Source organism: Streptopelia decaocto (genome assembly GCF_964273445.1).
Source record: "Streptopelia decaocto genome assembly, chromosome: Z".
In the NCBI taxonomy this organism is placed as follows: Eukaryota; Metazoa; Chordata; class Aves; order Columbiformes; family Columbidae; genus Streptopelia; species Streptopelia decaocto.
The window spans coordinates 9,725,553-9,746,154 of NC_138657.1; the positions used below are offsets into that span (position 1 = coordinate 9,725,553).

Genomic DNA, 20,602 nt, shown 5'->3' on the forward strand with positions numbered 1-20,602 from the left:
GAAATACTGGCAGGAAAACGTAGGCAGGCAAAGAAAGAAGAATGCTTTTCTTCTATGCTTCTGTAAACTGAAACTTTTTTTTTACTTACGTTTGAAAACATATTTGAAAACTATTCAATCTGTCCAAAAGTAGAATAGCAACAAGTAAAGGAAAATTTACCCCACTGACTGTAGAAAAAGAAATCCTATGGGTCTGTAACATACCTCAAGTCCAAATTAAAGTTTGCATTAGAATAGACGTAAGACTAGGGATTAATATTTTGCAGCAATTTTCATTTTATTTATGGTGGGGAAGGGAAGAAGGATTTTTCTTACAAAATCTTCAGTTCTTTGCAATGCACTATACAACGAGTTGTCAAGAGGAAACAGTTTGCAATCTGCTGCAAAAGCTTTCCTGAAGGCAGAATAATGGATTTAGCGTGAAAAAGTAGGATCTTCAGATTACAGAATTTGAAAGACATGCAATGTTTTAAGTTTTAATGGTGATGCTTACTTGAGTCTGCCCCTACTACCTTGTCAATGTCAGGATTACAATAATCTACAATAAAGCACAATGTGGCACATACATCAGTCATATTAAAGTCACTTAGTATTCAGTAACTCTTTGATCAGTTTAAGACAATTTAATTAAATATAGTGCCAGAAAACTGCAGTGTTTTCATGTGCAAGGACACCTCAGATGTGTCTGACTCCTTTAGAAGCAACTACTTGAAAATAAATCCTCAGATAACTCACACCCTGGAACAACTCAAGCCATCAAACCAGGACTTGCAGTGTGAGAAGAAGGAGAAGGAGGAGAAAGGAAGTAGAACATGCCGCATCAGCAGAAATTCCATAATAAATTTCTCCATTTATTATCTAGAGAGCCATTACAGTCCCAACTGCTGTTGACTCAAAAGAGATAAGAGGGTTTTCTTTGGAGTTAAAAGAAGCGTTGCTTGCCAACTGCTTCTTTAAAAACTACCATTCAAACAGGCACAATGGCTCAGGAGTTGTTCATATGCTTTCCCCTTGAAGTCACATATAGTTGTGTGGATGTCGTTTACTCATGGTACGTAACTATCCTTGCAATTTCTATCGGAAAATGCAATTATCACACTGCATTGCACTTCCTGTCAGTAACGATAAGTATCAAATATGCTGCAAAAGCAAGAACAATCGTTTTGACCCACCAAATTGAAAGCCAGACTGTACACAGCTCCCCTGCACTACCCTAGCACGAGTTTTGTCCTAGAAAGCTTAACTCCCAAAATGGGATAAGAAAGACAAAGAAAGACCACAGTCCATGGAAAGCATAGCTAGGTCAAGACATCAGGGCAGTCCAGCAGTCCCCTAGGAAGAGAGCTGGGATTTGCCACACTTGGCACTTCTCCCACTTCTACACCTGATGTTGCTCATATCTGAGGGACCTTAGTTGTTCTCACAATTTATTCCCTGCCTGCAGTAAACTGGGCCACTGTGTACAGAACACCTCTGCCAGTTGTCGTTTACCTTTCCCCATCTTCAACCAGTGCACATATGTAACATAGCACTTCTTGGACCATACTTTCCAAAGCAGGGTTGCAAAATAATGAGACAGCTCTGCTGAAGCATCATTAAAGAAGTTTCTGACAGCACTTTGTCACCCATGAGGGAGGAGATTCTCCACAAGGAGTTTTGTCAACAAATGCCACAAGAGCCAAAAGTATGTGAAACAGAAGAATATGTTAGAATTTTTTCCCTGTCATCCCAGATACTGCTTCTCCTACTTTTGCTCATGCTTGCCTGTAACACACAAGACCATTTTAGTGATTAGTCCTGGCCACCAACATATCCTCAAACAGGCTGCTGTGCACTGTTCATATCTGCTGGGAGAGATTCACGGCATACCAACAGCTAGAAGCTCTGTAGCCTTTGCTGCATGTTCTGGGTCCATCACTGACTTCAAAGGGCTCTGGAAGCTACTGGAATAGGGCATCTTGCTCTTTGCACTTCTTTTTAACACCTGTCAGCAGCTAGGAGCACCAGTCCTCACGGACCAGGTAGTCAATGGTCTGCACGCTGCTCAAAGCAGTGTCAGATGTCTGCTGAATGAGGAAAAAAGATTGGCCTCATCTTGGTGCAACCTCTTGCATGCAAACCAAGGCTGGGCTCATTTCACTGATGCTGCTGTGAATGACGCTGAGAACAGGGGCAGGAAAAAGGAGAATATTATTTTCCTGTATTTCCTGACTAATTGCTTACGCGTTTAACCAAATGTAATATACCAAATCTTCACAGACACTTGGTGTGGTGGAATGCAACCCCCCTCTTTCCCCTTGCCCCCCTTCAGTTTGGAAGGCGTGGGCGCATCTCCCTCTTTCTCTGGTACTTGAGGCTAACAGCTTCTTTTGTTTGGCCCCAGAGCACCCTGGCCAGGGCCATTAGGAGAAGGGAGTGCCGAGGCGCCACTGAGCTGCTGGGTGCCTGTGGCCAGTGTGGGGGATGTTTGGAAGGCTTCAGGGACACCCACAGCCAGTGTGGGGGTGCAGAGAGTGCCTACAGGTCAGATCTGATCAGCCAGTATAAAAACGGGACTCTCGTCGGTGACTCCGCCCATTGTGCGGGTCCCTCGGAGCACGAGCTTGGTCGCTGCCGCCGGGAGCCACGGGCCCCCCCGCTCCCCGGGATGGAGACTCCACTTGCCCTGCCGCCACGTGTGTAAGTAAAACTTCTCGCAGGATTGCGAGCATATTTATATATTTCCGTGCACATTTGCACATGTATTTCCCGTGCACATTTGCACGGGCACTTTAAATTAATCCTCGCACAGTCGCGAGTGGCTGCCGAGAGCCCCTCGCACAACCGCGAGTGTATTTTCCTCCCATGCACGGGTACTTTAAATCCTCACACAATCGCGAGTGGCCGCCGAGAGCCCCTCGCACAATTGCGAGTGTATTATAAATTTACCCTCGCGGAATCACGAGTGTGCACTTCCCGTACTCACTACGAGTGCGCGTATCTCTTTAAAAAAAAATAATCCTGCACCGTGTTTGGTAAGTGCGTGCTTCTCCGGGACCCAGGGCCGGCTCCGGCATTGTTTTGGTGCAGCCACGTGCATGCACACTGTGGACCGCCTGTTGTATTAGTTGCTGCCCCTTCAAATTATTTCCTCAACTGATATCCGAACCTGTACTTAAGTCACTTGTGGAGTGCAAGAACCCTGTTTCTCACTGGTTTAATAAAAGTTGTTGTGGACTCTCTTGTCCCTTAAATTAACCTCGGGGTGCCTCCGTGTAATATTTCGTGACACTTGGTGACAAATGCCAGACTGCAATGATACCCCATAATACAATAAAGAACCATCTAGAAAGCTGCCTGCATTATTTGGAAGAAGGACTCAGATTTGATAAGTGGCTAAAAATTAGTTTAATGATTCCCTATTTAGCCTTTAAATCTACTCATAATGTGACATTGTGTTTCTCATTAGGGAATGAAAATGTTGATTTAACATTTCTGTCATTACAGATTAGATATCACACGCTATCTCTCTTTTATTAAAAAGTTCATATTTTGAACATAAAAAGGAATTTGTAGAGTCAGGCACAGGGTTTAAGTTTTTATAATGAGCCATTCATCTTTAAGTCAGGTTTCATAATTAACTGCTACAAGTAAGTTGAGTGCGAGGAAAATGAAATGCAAAAAAATGGAAATTCAGATAACCACTGAAATGATAAGTGTCACATTTGTACAGACTGAAGTGTAATGGAATTTAAAATGGCCAAACTGTTTATGATATCTCATTTCCACCACTGAAATCACAACTTCTTTGAATGCATGCTGCATACTGGGCAGGTAGCAAATACCTACTGGCAGCACCTCTGACCTGACAACCAAGGCTTGGCTATTCTTAAGAGCAAATACCTCAAAACTCTTAATCACAGGACCACACTCCATGGAAGACAGTGTGGGAGGCAGCACGTTCTGGGGAACAGGCCTGTGGTAATATTTACTGGCCACCTCTTATCCTTCTCATGATCACCCAACATGTCTGCTACTAGATTGTTTTTGCATGGAAAAATGCTACCATGAAACCAGAGAGCCTATTTTTAGCTGTCCTGCAAGCAGTTACAGCAACTGCAGCCAGGTGTCCCACAGCTCATCCATTCTCATGGTGGCTTCAAAACTACAAAAATAGGGCTCACACCAACCCAGGCAATCCAGCACAGGGTTTGGTATCTGGGGTCGCTCATCTGAAAAACACTTCCTTTAGTCTCAGAATCATGGCAGCGGGAAAAGAAAATCACCTTCAGTGGGCCTTAAGATTTACCGTGGCTTTTCAGACCGAATGGCTACTATCAATCATCTCTGCACTCCCAGCAGGAAATTACATTTCCTGTTGTCTAATGAAACAATGCTTGACATAAGTCTGTGGATTTGTAGTTCCCATAGTGCTACATTAGTAACCTATACTGTGGACAAAGAGGGGCAGAAATACTAATTTTCATCAGACGTAGCAGAGAGATCATATTTTCAGATACTATCTCTCTTATTTTGACTGATTTTTAATTTAAAATTTTGTTTTAATCAGCAAGGCAAGTATATGAAAGGACAAGGAAAGTACACTCTTTTTGTCCATTAAAGATTTATTTTTATATTCATGTCAGTCTCGCCTACAAGAAGGACAATTTATGTCTCTGCCATAGGCTGACAACCAGGCTCATATTCATACATTTATTGGACTAAAAATATTCAGAGCTGCTTATTTCAACCAACAAATTTGTGACATCTTGTTCCTGATGGTGTTTACTTGGTTTCTTATGAGCTTATTGCTGTTTTTTTCCTTCATTTTTAACCTTTCTCTAGCTGATGGGACAAAGTAGTGACCATTTTCTCAGTCAAAATAGCCCCTCAGTTTCCCCAGGGAGCAGAGACATAAATTCCTCAGGAAGCTGGACATGACATGAGTAAGAAATCCCTGCGAAGCACTGCAAGGCTCAGACACCTTCCCACGCTGGTGTCTGCCATCGCGACAGCTGGGAAGGTCCTGTGCAAAGCTTTACTAGTGGTTTTATTACGCTTTTCCTCTGTCCTCATCTTCCGAACAGTCGTATTCCTCCTGCAAGGAAGTCCCATTCAAGTCAAAAGGAAAACCACGATTTATGTTAGATGAAGCACCCAGGGATCATCTGACTGTGTTTTGGGAGCTAAGCTAGTAGTACAGAAAGTAAGGAGTGTGTATAAGGGAACTGCATCTCCTGGCTGGAGAAGATGCTATGAGGAGGGGACTCCAGGTGAGTAAAGGTTAGAGAGGTCCAGGATACCACTGTGTGCTTTTCCCATGTCCCTGGGGACAAGTCAGTGCTCAGGACCTCTAGAAAGCAACTGCTCGCAGTGCCCATTATAGACGCTGTTGCAGCACACTCAAACCTTTCCAAGGTTTCAGTGAAAATGGCGTGAGTCTTACACAACACCCAGCATTACAGTTAGTCTTTTGACTGTCCTTTGTGTGTCTCTTGTGGAAGAGCGTAAGTTGCCTCACAATTTGGGGTAAAGAGTGAGTATTGCATACAACCTGTATCAGAGAGGTGGCTCTGGAGACAGTCACAGGCAGTTATCTCCTTTTCACCTTTTAAATTTGACAGAAGCTTTCATCCTCCTTAGAAACCCGGAATTTCCCCTCTTGCCAAGAAAACCATTCCAGCCTAATAAGCACCAGTTGAACACTTATTGATGTGGATAATGATTTTCGTCAGTCTGTCTGTGTTGGGGTAAGTATTATAAAATTTGATTTATAATTTAATTAATAAAATTATTAATAATTTAAATTTGAGAAGAAACTTCTTCTCAGTGAGGGTGACAGACACTGGAACAGGCTGCCCAGGGGGTTGTGGAGTCTCCTACTCTGGAGACATTCAGAACCCACCTGGACACCTTCCTGTGTAACCTCATCTGGGTGTTCCTGTTCCACCAGGGGGCATTCACTGGATGGTCTTTCGAGGTCCCTTCCAATCCCTGACATTCTCTGATTCTGTGATAAAAGAAGTACCTCAAAAAAGCCTCAACACAGACGTGGAGCCATAGTCATGGCAGGAACAATCACTCCTGTAACTTCACTGCTAGTCAGTTCACAGCCCTTGTGCTAGCCAAGCTTCTTCATCACGCTTAAAGGATAGGCATGCCTCATCTAAATTTTATGTTCCATTTGAACTAAAATTAGAGCTGAGTGTTGCTTCCTAAGCCTATGAACCATTAGACTGTGAGATCTGACATTTCCTTAAAAAAAGTCTAGTCCTTGTGTGGCAGCAAGATGGATACAGGTCTGAGGAAAACTGGAAGATGTGAGCAATTATCTGCTGTGAGCAATCATCTGCACTGAACCTACACCTGCAGCTATTGCCCGTTCTCTACCAAATATGACAGGACTAGCCAGCAAATTGGGTAGAGGCAGTCTTGAAAACATAGCATCTAATTCTTTTGTGCTTCTGCCTAAGATCTGGCTAACTCATGCAGGACCATTTTCAGGGGAACTTGATGGCACTGAGTATGAAGATGGATTTAATGTTATTGAGTGAGCAAGCATTCTTCCTTACAAACAATATGGCCAACAAATGACTTAATTCCTGCAGGACAGAGCTGTCTTCTATGCAACTTTGCAACTGAATGCTGCACTCACCTCAACAAAGATGAAGCAGGGGATGATGGAATAACTTCTCTGGGTATTGTTTCCTAAAGCCATTTCTCATCAGACTTCTTGCGGAGGCACTGTTCAAAATGTTATTATCCTGAAAAACAAAAGACAAAGGTGTTTCAGTATGTTTAACATTTTTGGGAACTCTGTATTTAACACAATGAGATTTGTAACATGGAGCACTGACACACTGGACCAGGGATACAGCCTAAAAGGAATATCAAGGTCTAACTTGTGGTTGTACGAAATAACCTAAGGCATCACTCCCTTTGCAGCACAAAAGAGACAGATGCAGGTTACAAGACACATCATGTGCAGAGCAAAAAGCGATACACAATACAACTGTTTTCCTTAATTACAATCCACTCCCAAGCAACAGTTTCTTCCCCAAGGTTGTAAAATTACATTTTCAGCTCACTGTCCTGTCTACAGTGTGTGTTAAATCAAGAGGTCTTGGCAACTGACTTGTGAACTTGCACTTTAAAAGACACACAGTACATTAATTGTACACATGATCCAAATGTTTATCTGCATATAGTCTGCCCTGCTCAGGATGACAGCGTGTCTTACGCACAAAAAACAATGCACTAGCAAATACAACAAAAATGCAATGAAGGACTGTGCCCTTGTTGCAGAGCCTTTCTAGTCTGCTCTAAATTCATACACTAACCCACAAAACACTACCTACTTAGAATTACTTCAGGCTACTGGCTGTTCTAATTAACACACCATTATAATGCTCTGTGCTAAGACAATCTCTTTACAGCACAAAAAGTAGGAAAGGAGAGAACTGAAGACTAACATGGAGAATTTTTACTGGGAATGCATGTGCTTTTCTGCATGCATGAGGAAACACATCAAGATGCGAAGCCTGGTTTAAATGATTTTGGAGAGGGGAAAAGGCTAGCAGGAAAAAGGGGGCTGGAAAAGCAGCACGTAGCTCAGAGCTGCTAGGTGCATGCTTGGACAGAGCATGAGACACAGAAGAGAACGGAAATCATTTGCCATCAATTTTAACACGAGTAAATGAAGCAAAAGCACAGATTTAGGCAGGCCTGACCTCACTTCTAACACTCACACAGAAACCCTGCCCAGATCATAAGCATCTCCACAGGCTAGGGGCAGGGGGGAGGAAGGAGGTGAAAGCTGGTGTTATTTTCCAGAGGATGCTTTGCACAACATCTTCCCCCGGCTCTGTGACCTCGCTGGCATCTGGGTGGCAATTCAGGACTTGGCATATGGAGCCTGTGAGGTTCACGAAGGGGTCAGTGCTTTCTCACCAGCTCTCAGCAGGTCCACTGGAAGAAATACTAATATCAGAGAAACGAGTTCAGCAGAGGTTATGAAGCCTGAGGAGCTGGGTCAGCTGCCAGTGCCTGCCACCTGCACCATGCTGCAGGCTCTTCTTTTGCCACCTATGATAATGTGTATCTTATCTCAGCTCTTAACAATTTGACCTAGAGCTGTAAAATACACAATGTATACGGCGGTTTTGGTAATATGGTTCTAGACTCAGCACAGCTGTAATGACTCTAGTGAAGCCACGTCCTGTGGCTTCTGAACTATTAACCACGGAAAAATGCAGTTCCAGGTCAAACAAAATACTCAGGAGATGTTACCTGTGACACACTTCAGACACTCCCATCCTACACTGTATCCCAGTTCTGAAATACAAATGTTCTGGATTTTCAAAATGCCTGTTTTTCCAAACATACTTCAATGTTACTTTGGAGATAAAATGAGGTTTATCTTAGAGGTTAGTGTCATTGTGGTTTGTTTTGTTTTGGTGGGGTTTTTTTGCTTTGTTTTGTTTTAAACTAACTCTACTTGGGCTGTAGAAAAAATTTCCAGACATTCATTTTTTAACAACATTTTTCATACCACCAGCTCTTACATCATGTGGGTCTCCCTTTAACTCAGCAAGCACATGGTGCCTGGTAGAATAGTAGGATAAAGAGTCAGAGCAGCTTATAGAGCATTATTCCACTAAACTTCTTTTGTATCCTAGAGATTCACTGTCAGCACCTTTTTTGCAAATCCTGTGTTTCAAGTGGCTTTGTGCAAAGATGTTAATACCTCAGCACATTCATGAATGTTTTCCCAGATCGAGCTTAGAAATAACCAAGATTTTCCATAACACTGCCCTATAACTTCAAGTTGTGTCTTCAGTTCCGACTGCTGTGACTGCTGTGTGCTCCTAACCAAAGCAGAAGGCTGAAAGCCAACACAAGAATTTAAGTGACATTCTCAATAGATGACTGAAAGCAACTGCACTGACTAGCAAAGCAGTTGAGAGTTCTGAGTAGTCATATAGAATTTCCTAATTGAATGCTAGGGGACTCCTGGTGTCATAAATATGTATCACCATGTCTGTTCTTTTAAGCTTATTGCGCACCACTGGTTAAAAAACCTACATTGCCTATGGGAAAGCATTTTACATGTCAGCTTCTCTCCTATGTGATGACACATTTGTGTCAGGCATAAGTAGCAAGAGACCAAATAGTTGCCTGATCAGGCCAGCTAATTCCCAGGTTGCAGAAAACTCTCAGCTAGCCTGTGCTTGTCATAGCAGGTATTTTCATCAGCTCACTTGACAGTGAGGAAAGGGGAATAACAGTGTGATCCTGGTGGGAGCACCCTCTTTTGTTTCCCTCCAGCTGGCAATGAGTCTTCTAGGGACACAAGACAGCAAAACACAGATTACAGCAATCCCTAGATGTTTCAGTCTGCAGAGCAGTCAGAGATAACCCACTTCTTGCCCAAAGAATCAGGGAATCATAGTAACATGTAAAACAAGTGTTTAGTGACAGTCCTGTTTTATAATCCATTCAGATCTCTTCACATTGAGCAAGTTTTCATAGCGCAAAGCCTGTGACCAAAGCAACAGGAAATAACAGCTCAAATATCAGCATCTGGTATTGCCTTCTCCATTTTTATCAATTTGACTCAATTGTTAAAGAACTCCTGTTAGCAAAACTATAAGAGGCTTTTTAGATCCCACTAGCTGTGACCTCTTAAGGCTTGTGAACACTGCATGACAGTAGAATTTGTTAAACCCATTCTAACTAATTAGGGACCACTGTAGAGGGAATATTAATAATCGAAGCTCTGGTATTATGAGGTGTTTCTACTCTTTAGACAATATATATAATTGTATAACACAACATTTGTGAGTTAATTAGCATTAGTTCTCATCTTGCTCAATTCAGCTCACATGCATTTTCAGAAAGCCCCTGAACTACAGTGTAGGAGGTTATTGTCTGACATCTCCTAAGAGAACAAGCGGAGACATAGAATATACATAAGTGAACTGAAAATTGACTGGAAAGGACAGCAAAGAAAAAAGAAGTCAAGCTGAAGAGATTTTCTTGCCACAGGGATCCATCCAGGGGAAAAAAGAAGAATGAGAGCCGAAGAATGGAGGAAAGAAGAATGTGCTAAAAAAAGGTATTTTCTTACAGGTTACTGACCAGCAAAAGAATCTCTGAAAGCCCCATTCAGGTATGTTTTAAAGCTTTTTAAGTGAGCACGTGGCAGACAGCAAAAAAGACATATCTAGGACAAACTAGCATTTGCTAAGCCTTTATACTACAGCTCCTGCAGCAGATACAGTACAGCTGATTGTTGTTCTGTGTTATCGGTGCTCAAACCAATTAATTGCTTGTCCGTTCCTCAGGAGACAGTGGCCACCCTTATGTTTTTTAAACTGTCTTGCATAGGTGATAAGATGAACATTATGGCTTTACATATTGCTGCAGTGAGTATTGGTGGAAAATACTAATATCCACAATCCAGAAAAGCTAACAGGCACTGCTTATCATGGTTTTTAACCTGTGTTCCACTTAGTCAATACCAACGCTTGCTTCTTTTACCCTCAGCTCAAAGGCTGCCAGCCTGAAATGCAGTAATTGCTGTGCAGATTAAGACAGCAATGTAGCCACCAGCACACGTGGCACATCGCTGCAGAATCCCAAATCTGCGCAGACCAGAGGTGACGAATACAACCACTGATCATTTGGTACCAGCATGTGATGCAAGCACAAAAAAAAAAAGGATTAGATTTCTTGCCTCTCTTTGTCTAAACAGTTTCATGATCTTTTCAGCAGTAGCTAGCATTCTGTTTCAAAATAAAATGTAAATGTTATATTAGGAGGAACACAACCCTGGTATTTCTGTAACAATGTAGAAGACACTTAAAATGCAAGTGTTTCCCCATTTGTAAATTAGTTTAACATTGCATTAATGATTTCAAATCCTCTGTTGGCTGTTGGCTTTAAATTATAGAGATCTTTATTCTCATTAAAATTAAGAATTTTGTTTACAACTAAAAAAAAAAAAAAATCACTAAAACTTCTGTACCAGTTCATCAAGGATTTTTTTCCCAACTGAAACATGAAATTGCATGTGTCCAACCACCATTCAATTAAGAAAATAAATTCAAACTAATGCCACTGCTGAAGATGATTATCCAATCTTTTGCAGTGAACTGTATAATTGAAACCATTATTTTTACACTAGCTCTTACAGATCTCATTCTAAAGCATACCTCATTCTAAAGTCCTCTGTTTCCTGTGGGGGAAACAGAGCCAGAAAGAACTGAAGCAATTTGTCAGACATCACACAATGACTCAATGTCTAGGCTGAAGAAAGACATATTATTCTCAGACTCTGATCAAGTGCTCCATCCACTTGACTATACAATCTCTACACTTGAAATGTATTTGCTAATTCCCGCACAAGAACTATGCAGTCCTCATTGTACATTTAAGCAACAGAGGTTTCCCTTAGCCGGCTACTCACACCACAACAGAATGCACATCACAACTCTGCACAGGCACCGATCAAACACACATCAAAATGGGACAGCCTCGCGTCCTCTCCGTGCAGCTTCACCCCTGGTGTGTCCAAAGGCATGTCCTTATCCCAACACAACCCTGGCATGACCGTGCATTTGATTTTGAACAGCTTGCAACAGAACAATGGAGGGCTAAAATCAAATGTCTTTTGCAAAGTCTTTTCCACATAAACCTACCCACTGTATACAAAAAGGCCTAAGGAATCGAAGGTAAGATATTCCTTCAAAAGGCGGTCATGGCTATTTAATGTTTTCCTGGCTAAAGTACAGACATTTTTAGCATTTTCCAAGTAATCAGAAACACTGATTAGTGACATGAATCACTTCAAAATTGTGCGAGGGGAAGTCCAAATGACACAGTAGCATAAAGACTTGCTTGTGTTTTGGTTTGTCTGCCTTGCATCCAAACATAACACAGATTGTTTGCTGGGTGTTATTGCATAAAAATAGAAAAGATAAGAAAATAGCACCGCGTCTCCAATAAACAGAAGGTTCCAAACAAGTGGCGCTCAGTTTGCTGCCTCAATAAGCCAGAGCACTCTGGTTTTGACCTACAAATGAGAAAGTTATCCTTTGGATCAGGCTGCACTTGACCTATGGAAAAGAGCAGAAACACAATGGAGCTTGGGGCAGAGGGAGGACCCTCACCTAGCTCTGGCTTGCGATTATCGAACAACTCTTCAGCCCATCCACCACGAACTGAAAGACAAAGAGCCACCAACACCACAGCCACCAGACCAGTAACATGCCATCAGACTGATGACAGAGCACACCCAAATTCTGACTAACATGTTTGAGTCATACTTGATTTTTAGTTGTTAACTGAGAAATTGCTTAGTAGCTTGTCATAAACAAATGTGTGTTCAAAGTTTCAAGATCTTGCTGGTGTTTGTCTCCTGCATCAGCAGCACCTCCTCATACTTTGCAAGAACATTGAAAAGAGGTGCTGAACAGATGAAGAAGGAGCTCAGTTTACTGGGTCTGGATCTCACCACAGAATAACATTTATTATACGTACATAAAAGCATAAATGCCTGGTTTCTATTTAAGCTACAACCATTCTAAGAAATTGGCCTGTCAGTGAAAAGTGTTTCTCAAATATGTCTCAACAAACTCAGTGACAAGAAACTAATTATAAATCATAATAATTAGCACGTAAAAGAAACAAAACCCCACCACCAATACACACAATAAACCCACACATGTTCACCATCACAATAAAACTTTTTGCAGCACTTGAGCATTAAGCCAGAAAAAACACTTTCTCTCACTGATGAGAGTTCTGACCCTTTTCTGCTAGCAGAGGTCACATTTTAACATTTCTGCACTAGCAAACCATTTTATGGCAAACAATGATACCTAAGTAATATAGTTCACAGTATACCTGAACTTTGTTATAAAGAACCTGTTATATATACCTGTGTCCTGGTTTTGTTACAGAACAAGTTTCTCTTTTAGTGAATTTTGCCTGTCAGCTAAAGCTTCATATAGCTGCATTTTCCTGGACAGCCAGATACATGTTTTGGTAGACATAGCAATGGAATGCGAAGTTATTGATAAGCATGGATGGACATCTCACGAGAGAGGCAACGAGAAACTGGTGACCAAGAAACTGACCAACCGTGTATAACATCCCATTCACGTGAATACTTCATATAAAAGTGGGAGATCACGAGGATCTCGTCCCCTTTTCCTTATGGCCGACATTAGGAGAGGACCTTGCGAGTCGTCCCTGCGAACTGAGGCCTAGTGACAGACTGAATCCAGCTCCGGTTGGCTGCAGAGTCCAGTCCAGGACTTCGGGTGCCGGCTCTGCAGTTGCTGAGACTTTCAAGATTGGTTTTGTATATTTTCTATTATTTTCTCTATTCTTATTAGTAGCATTAGTAGAACATTTTTAATTTTTCCAACTCTCTTCTCTCTGTCCTTCTTTCCCTCCCGGTCACCTGTCCTTAGTGGGAAATGGGAAGAGGGAGGGGCTGAAGAGGGAAGGGGGCAGGAGAGGAAGTTAACAATACATCTGCCAGGGTTTTATTGTCACCCCGCAATCTTAACCCTCGACAACCTGTTATAAAGAAGCTACATGAACAGCTATCTGGATTCCTAAACTACCAATCTCTTACAAATACATTTCTGGATGCATGGTGGCAAGGCAGGGTTTGATCCACAGAGAAACCTGAGGACAGACATTTTAAGGATTCTGTTAGGGATGTTTTCCCTTGCTTCATGTGAAAAATTATCCTGTGTCTGAGTGATAAGCAGTAGTATAAAACCTACAGACAGGCAGACTGATAATGGGTCGGCACCCCTCGCAGAGAGTTCGAGTGTTGTGTCAGCATGGCAGAGGCCTCGTAACAACTTCTCACAGCAGGGAGGCCAGTGAAATCCCAGTGCCACAGCTGCGACCGACAAAATTCACATTGATGCCACTTGGCCAGAATTTCACAGATACTGTCTAAGTAGAATGCAAAACCTAACTGTATAAGTAGCAGGTATAAGCATGCTAGCATCCAGGAAACAAAACGCAATGGCCAACAAGCTTTATTTGAACCATGTCGCGCCCATAAACCTTTCCTTGCCCTAAAGCTCTGAAAGTGTCATCATGGTTGATCTGTTTCACTTGGCAAGACATTTAATTTCTTGTGAAAACGTTCAGTGTATCACTTACTCAATGCTGCTTTGAACGATACCCACTGAGATGTGGTATCACATCAGCGAAACCGTATGAATAAAAAGTTTAACCTGCTTGAGCTGATAATGTTTCTCTCTTTCTTGCAAAAGGATTAGCAGTACATGATAAACGGAGACAAAATTCATTAGGAAATTCTTGAAAACAATAAAAAGCAGTCTCTAAAACAAACAAAAACAAGCACAGAAACACAGCAAAAACAAAAGCCAAAACAAAACACAACTGAATTTGTAAATGCAATTAACAAGACTGATCCCGCTCCTATTGTAACTTTCATCTAACTCAAAAAAGCTAATTGTTCTAGTTCTCATTTGATCCCTTCAAACTTAAAGTGAATCTAAATGGGAGAGTTGTCCATTATTGTCTGGGGAAAAGAAAAAGACTGTATCTGGCCTTTATTTATCCACCTGTAGGCACATAATTTTGATTTAGACTAATTAATTTGCCTTGTGAGCTTCTCTGAACAAATGCAAGAGGCAACCCATCATTACTTGTACTTCTACAACTCCATGTATCTCAAGGACATTTATAGCAACAAACTGGCAGGTGTGCTCAGCAATAAAGTAACAGCTCATTAAGATAAGGGACTCTGAATTCCAGAGATTACTAGTATGATTAGCTTAATGAAAATATAGCAGTCTCTCATTCCAAAAGTAACATACTAAAAATCTACAACTGCAACTAATTGAATTAATTAATCATGAGCTTGAGACACAGGTACTCTATGCTAAAACACCAGTCTTACAAAATTGTATAGAATTCTAATTTCACTGCCTCGTTTGCACAACCAACAAAGAAAATGGCCAAGACCCTTTTTTATTTACAGCTGTCAGTCTTGCAAGGCTTAGGCTGGAAATCAAGTATTAAAGTACAACATCCCTGACTTTTGGGATCATCTCATGAATGGTTTGTGACCTAATTTCACTCTTTGAAACCAATTCCATTGCATTTGGTGCCTCTCCATGCAAGGCACCAACAGCCACTGGGGAAATTCTGGGCAGCTTCAACAGGAAAAAAACAGATCAGCCTTCTCCTCAGGCTCTTATCACTGTTACCTGGTGGAAAAGCAGGAAGACATTGAAGAGAAAGAAGAAAACGGAAGAAACGAGCAAGTTTTGTAACACCAGGTTGTGGAATACAGAGGGCAACAATGCAACAGTGCAGAGCTGATGAAAACTGGATGAGCTACAGAACAAATGCTCTGGGAAGGAGGGCAGATGAGGAAAACAGACCTCAAGTTCTACCTGTGATGGCAAAACACAAGACTGAAGATTTTGTCTACTCTGACAAAGGGATATCAATACAACAGATTTGAGAAAACACTTCTCCTTTCTTCTCCCAAATTTATCAGGATTTTACAGAGATTTTAATATTAATCAAAATAATTTTATTTTCAAATTAAATATATTAAAATAATTAATTTTAATATAAGAAAAAATAGACCAAAGAAATTTCCCTAATTCAGATGAAAACTCATACTTTACTCCAGAAAACAGCTAGTGTTGCCTTGTTTTTTTTCTATTCAAAACATCCTTAGTTAATGACCCTATTGAAATGTATTGAGCTACTAAAAAACCAATTAGTAGCTATGTGTCAGCAAGAACACAAAGTATTTTCTTTTTTTTTAATTTGTAGTAGAGTTTTGTAGCTGTGTGCCGAAACAATTTTGAGAATCCTGGTATTAAAAACATATTTCAAAACTATATGCTACATGGTCTTTTTGTGTGCCATCCCTGCTGAGCCTAAGTTCAAGGAAGCGGCTGATTCATGCACTTGAATGCAATAATTGAGTTATGCCCTTATTTACTTGCAGGAGGAGCTGAGCAGCTGCAATCTCAAGCTTAACCACGGAGCAGGGATTTCCTTGATGCCACCAGCAGCTCGCAGTGGAACAGACCTAGTGCAACCAGTCCCAGCACTGATCCACCCCCCTCCAGTTCCCAAGGGGGTACAACCCCTCCAGCTGACAGAGGTAGAAGAAAAGTCTATGGAATGATCGGACTGACAACTGAAGCGAGGAAAAAATCAATGGCCCTTTCACACCTCTCCTTGCTGAGCCAGCAGTGGCATAGCTTTCTCCTTTATTTGAAGGAAGAGGCTTGTGCAAAGTGCAGAAGGAAAATGTAGCCTTTACAAACATCTCTTCCTCCCTGAAGTTTGTTATCATGACTTCTCAGAAAGACTAAGTTCTCTCGCTAATCAGAAAATCATTCTTTAACAAGCCACTAAGAGAAAATGGAGATAATTTGGGCTTAGTTAATTACAAACTTTCCTGGCGATGTTCAGGCTTGCAGTTTCAGACCCCGCTCCTCCCACTTTCCTGCTATGACAGCTTAGGGAGCCAGTACTTTCAGAGAGTGTTCATGCAGGTCATAGCATAAAGGTAAAACAGCAGGAATAGCGAGGTGAGCACACGAATGAACAGAGTACAGCTATGTTAGATAGGGTGAGGGGAGCAAACCAGGTGAGTAATATCTTTCTATTTATTTCCACGCCTTTTTTCAGGGGATGAATGCCGCTTTGAAAATTTCAACTCAAAACCATGGTGAGCTAGTAGTAAACAGCACGCATGTAAGAGGCACAAGCCAGCAGACTCTACACAGAAAAAATGCATTCATTTTGTCCCCTCGGGGCCAAGCAAGAAAAACTATGTGAGTATTGATTGCAATCTGTAGTATTATGAAAGTAAACAAGCAACTGCCTCACCACACTGTAGCCTCTGGTGGCAAGATCCAGAGGTACAAACTCTTGCTCCTCTGATATTCCGCTGTTCATACTGGCAGTGGGGCTGCCAGAGATACACAAGGACTGCACTGATTCCCACTCCCACAAACCTGGCAGCAAGATCAGTCTTAGGTCGATTTTTTTTAATCTGCTCACCTGATTTATAAACATCACCTTCATCCCTTGCAAGGACAGACTGTAAGGGATTTCTGGCTTACACTATGGTAGAAACTCTCCTTAATAACCAAAAAGAAGGAAGTGAGAGAAGAAAAACTGCTTTAATTTTTTGCTTTCCTCTTTTTATCTCTGTGTCCATTATGTGTCAAAGAGAAGCACGTATAACCCCTACAGGCTGAATACTGTAATTTGTCTGCTTCTAAGGATAGTATTGTACTACAGCTCACACAATCTAGGTGGGCCTCAGAAACACAACCTTGATAGAGTCAAGAACTTAAAAATTTACTGTTGAGACTACTGTCATTCTAACAGTCTAATAAAATAACTTTAGTCCAGATCTATTTATTATCATTAAAAAAGAAAAATAAAGAAAAATAAAATTCAGCAAACTATAACCAAAAACATTTCAAAACAGCTAAAACTCTGTCACAGATTTTGTAATACGTGTCCCTTCTCTGTGGTGTTATGCTCACCACAGACCCTCCCCTGAGCCCCGTGGCTGATGGCTTTAGTCTGGGATGGGAGAGATGGTTGTGGCAAGCTGTCCATGTTCTGAGCTTTTCACCGAGACAACGCCATCAATGCCAACGCTGGGAGCTTATTCCTCTTTAGTCTATAATCCAGATGGGCGTATTTTTATACATTTTCTATTATACCTTACACATTGATCGTTCTACACTCTTCTTTGATTCCATGTCACATTCCAATTTGCTATTTATGGTACACTTTCCATATTCTATGTTTGCTCTCTTTGTAACACTTAAAACCAGTTTGACCCACGCCATGGCTGCATTCCTTTAGAGACCAGGAACTGGCCACTGGTGGGATGGTTGGTTGTAGCTCCGTTTGCTCTGGTAACACCTTGTGCCCACAGCTTTAAGGCCTCTGCTATTATTTAATGTCTATTCCCTTCCATGCTGCATTTTTATCCTGGGTTCAGACAGCTGATTTTACACAGAATAGTGGCTTGTTAGTTCTACCTATTACGTAGAGAAATATATGAAAATTACTATAAAAATAGGCACTATGTGTTCTGCTACTAGAAAAGGCAATATAGCATTTGTCTGGCTATAAGGCCACAACCCCATCTGCCAGTTTTTGAGAGATGTCAAAACATCAGCTTTCACTTACAAATCCAGCAAGGCTGTTGTAAACCCTTCTACGGAGTTAGGCTCCTGGTTAGGACCAAACACTGGTCCTCTTGGAGGCCCATGCTCTTCCCTGTGTGTTTTGTCTTACGACACCTATCAAAGTCTCAGAGGGGCTGACATGGCCATTGTATGACCTGTTAAACATTTTTAAAGCCAATACAGTCTGTACAAACAACAAAACTGTTATGATTAAAATGACAACTGTAGCATACAAAGCCAAATTCCTGTAGCTGAGACCATCACTTCTGAGAGTGTGATGTGATTAAAATCACCTTCTTTTCATGAGATATGTACCTATTATTAGGTAAATTGTATAGCGAATACAGAGAAAGTTAGCTTATGCTATTCTATGGACACTTATATGTGCATGTGCGTATGTATGTGCATACAAGTTTATATATACTGAAATAAAACTGAAGCCTATCAACTGCATGGACAGATGATGACTGGAAATAAATGGAACCATTTCTTCATTGAACTTGGTAAAAATGATTAAACAGCCATTTTAACACTAAAAGCTGACACGGGCATATAAACATGCCCCTCCACCCCTGTGGTGCTCGCTGCCATCCTTCCCAAGGAGACAGTCGGGAACTTGTCTCTTGTTTAATAGCCCTTCATTGCTGATGCACAGTTCTCACCTCTAAAATACTACTATTCTACTTTCCCCAAAATTACCCAAACAGCTCTTTAAAAATGAAAAAAAAAAAGTGTAGGACTGTGTATCATAAACATTCACAATATTTTCCACAACAGAGGAAACTAGGTTTTACCATTTGTTGTTTTCGTACCATCTGAGGGCCACTGATCAGTTTTGGGCCCCTCATCATAAGAAGGACATTGAAATACTGGACAGAGTGCAGAGGAGGGTGACTGCCTGAAAGGAGGTTGTAGCACGGAGGGTGTGGGTCTCTTCTCCCAAGTAACAAGTCACAGGACAAGAGGAAATGGCCTCAAGTTGTGCCAGGAGAGGTTCAGATTGGATATTAGGAATAAATTCTTCTCAGAAAGGGTTGTCAGGCATTGGAACAGGCTGCACAGGGAACTGGTGGAGCCACCATCCTTAGAGGCGTTTAAAAGGCATTTAGATGAGGTAGTTGGGGACATGATTTAGTGCCAGAGTTAGGTTATGGTTGGACTCGATGACATTGAGGGTCTCTTCCAACTGAAATGATTCTATGATTCTATATATACTGCTTTTTAAAAATATCCCCAACACAACATTAGACAAAGGTGCAGTCACCCCATTCACAATGTTGTAAAGCTGTACTTAGGCAATCTGTTAAAACCCAGTTTATCATGGGAAATGGTTCTAGACTTAGATGATGCTGGTTGGAGTGCTCAAAACATCACACTTTATAAATGCACAAAACTGCATTTTGCTAGCCATGTATACACACATATAAATTTACACACCTTTTTTTCTATTACATACTGAAACACTACACTAGTATCTTACTAATTTATTAAGCATGATCACTATTAATAATAGGAAGTATGTCTATTATCACAAAGGTAGTCTTTATCTGTTTCGGAGATTAACCCACTTTTAAATTTGATCTATTTTTCTGATTTCCCTAGTTTGTTTATATTTTTCTCTTGTTGTCACCTCTGCCATGACAACTAACTTGTAAGAAAATTATTGCATCATTCTGTTCACTTATATGTATATATGACAATACAAACAAAACAGCAAAAGCAAAGCTAAGAAATGCCAAGTTAACAATATACATAGCTTTGCACTACATATTCTTCTTCACTATGGAAGACAAAAGTAGCAAAGATCTTTATCTTCATTTTGGTATCACTGGCATTTGCTCTACTTGATTCATTTGTTTTAGTCTAGTTGCTTTGCAAATGTTTCGACCTTTTCTTCTACAACATCCTGGAAGGCATACTAGAGGAGCCACAAATGCCACACTTCTTACTCCTTACTCCTCTACATGTGAAGCTCACACCACGATGGAGACTCCTGCTTCCACTGCACCTCACATTGAGGCCTCTCTGCAGCATCCAGGCTCCTGCCAGCCCTTATCAAGTGCACGGTTCAGACTGAGCTGTTCTCAGTGTGTTGCCCACCACCTGCCTGCTGACTCAGCGCCCAGGCTGCTCCCCACAGTCAACGTGGTCCTGCAGCTGTGCCTCGCAATCGCAGCACCCTGCTGCCTTCTGCTTGTATGTGCAGCTCTTCTTCCTCTGTTTGCTCCTGCTGTGACCAAGCCTTTAGCCCCTCATTCTCTTCTGTGATTTGCTTCCTTCAAATAGCTGTCTTAACTGCAGATATCACAGTCTGCGCCCGATATCCAGGATCTTCTGTTGTACGAACAGACAAAAAAATACGCAGCAGCTACTAAGCA

At 41.4% G+C, this 20,602-nt stretch overlaps 1 protein-coding gene across 1 annotated transcript in view; it reads right to left on the bottom strand.

The window, feature by feature from the left end:
- PLPPR1 (phospholipid phosphatase related 1) overlaps positions 1-20,602 on the bottom strand; it is a 132,426-nt gene that overhangs the window by 63,549 nt on the left and 48,275 nt on the right. Inside the window, exon 2 of the mRNA XM_082074841.1 lies at positions 6,635-6,743. Within this exon, the coding sequence (XP_081930967.1) occupies positions 6,635-6,697 (63 nt within the window). The 5' untranslated portion in view covers positions 6,698-6,743. The remainder of the gene's footprint in view (positions 1-6,634; positions 6,744-20,602) is intronic.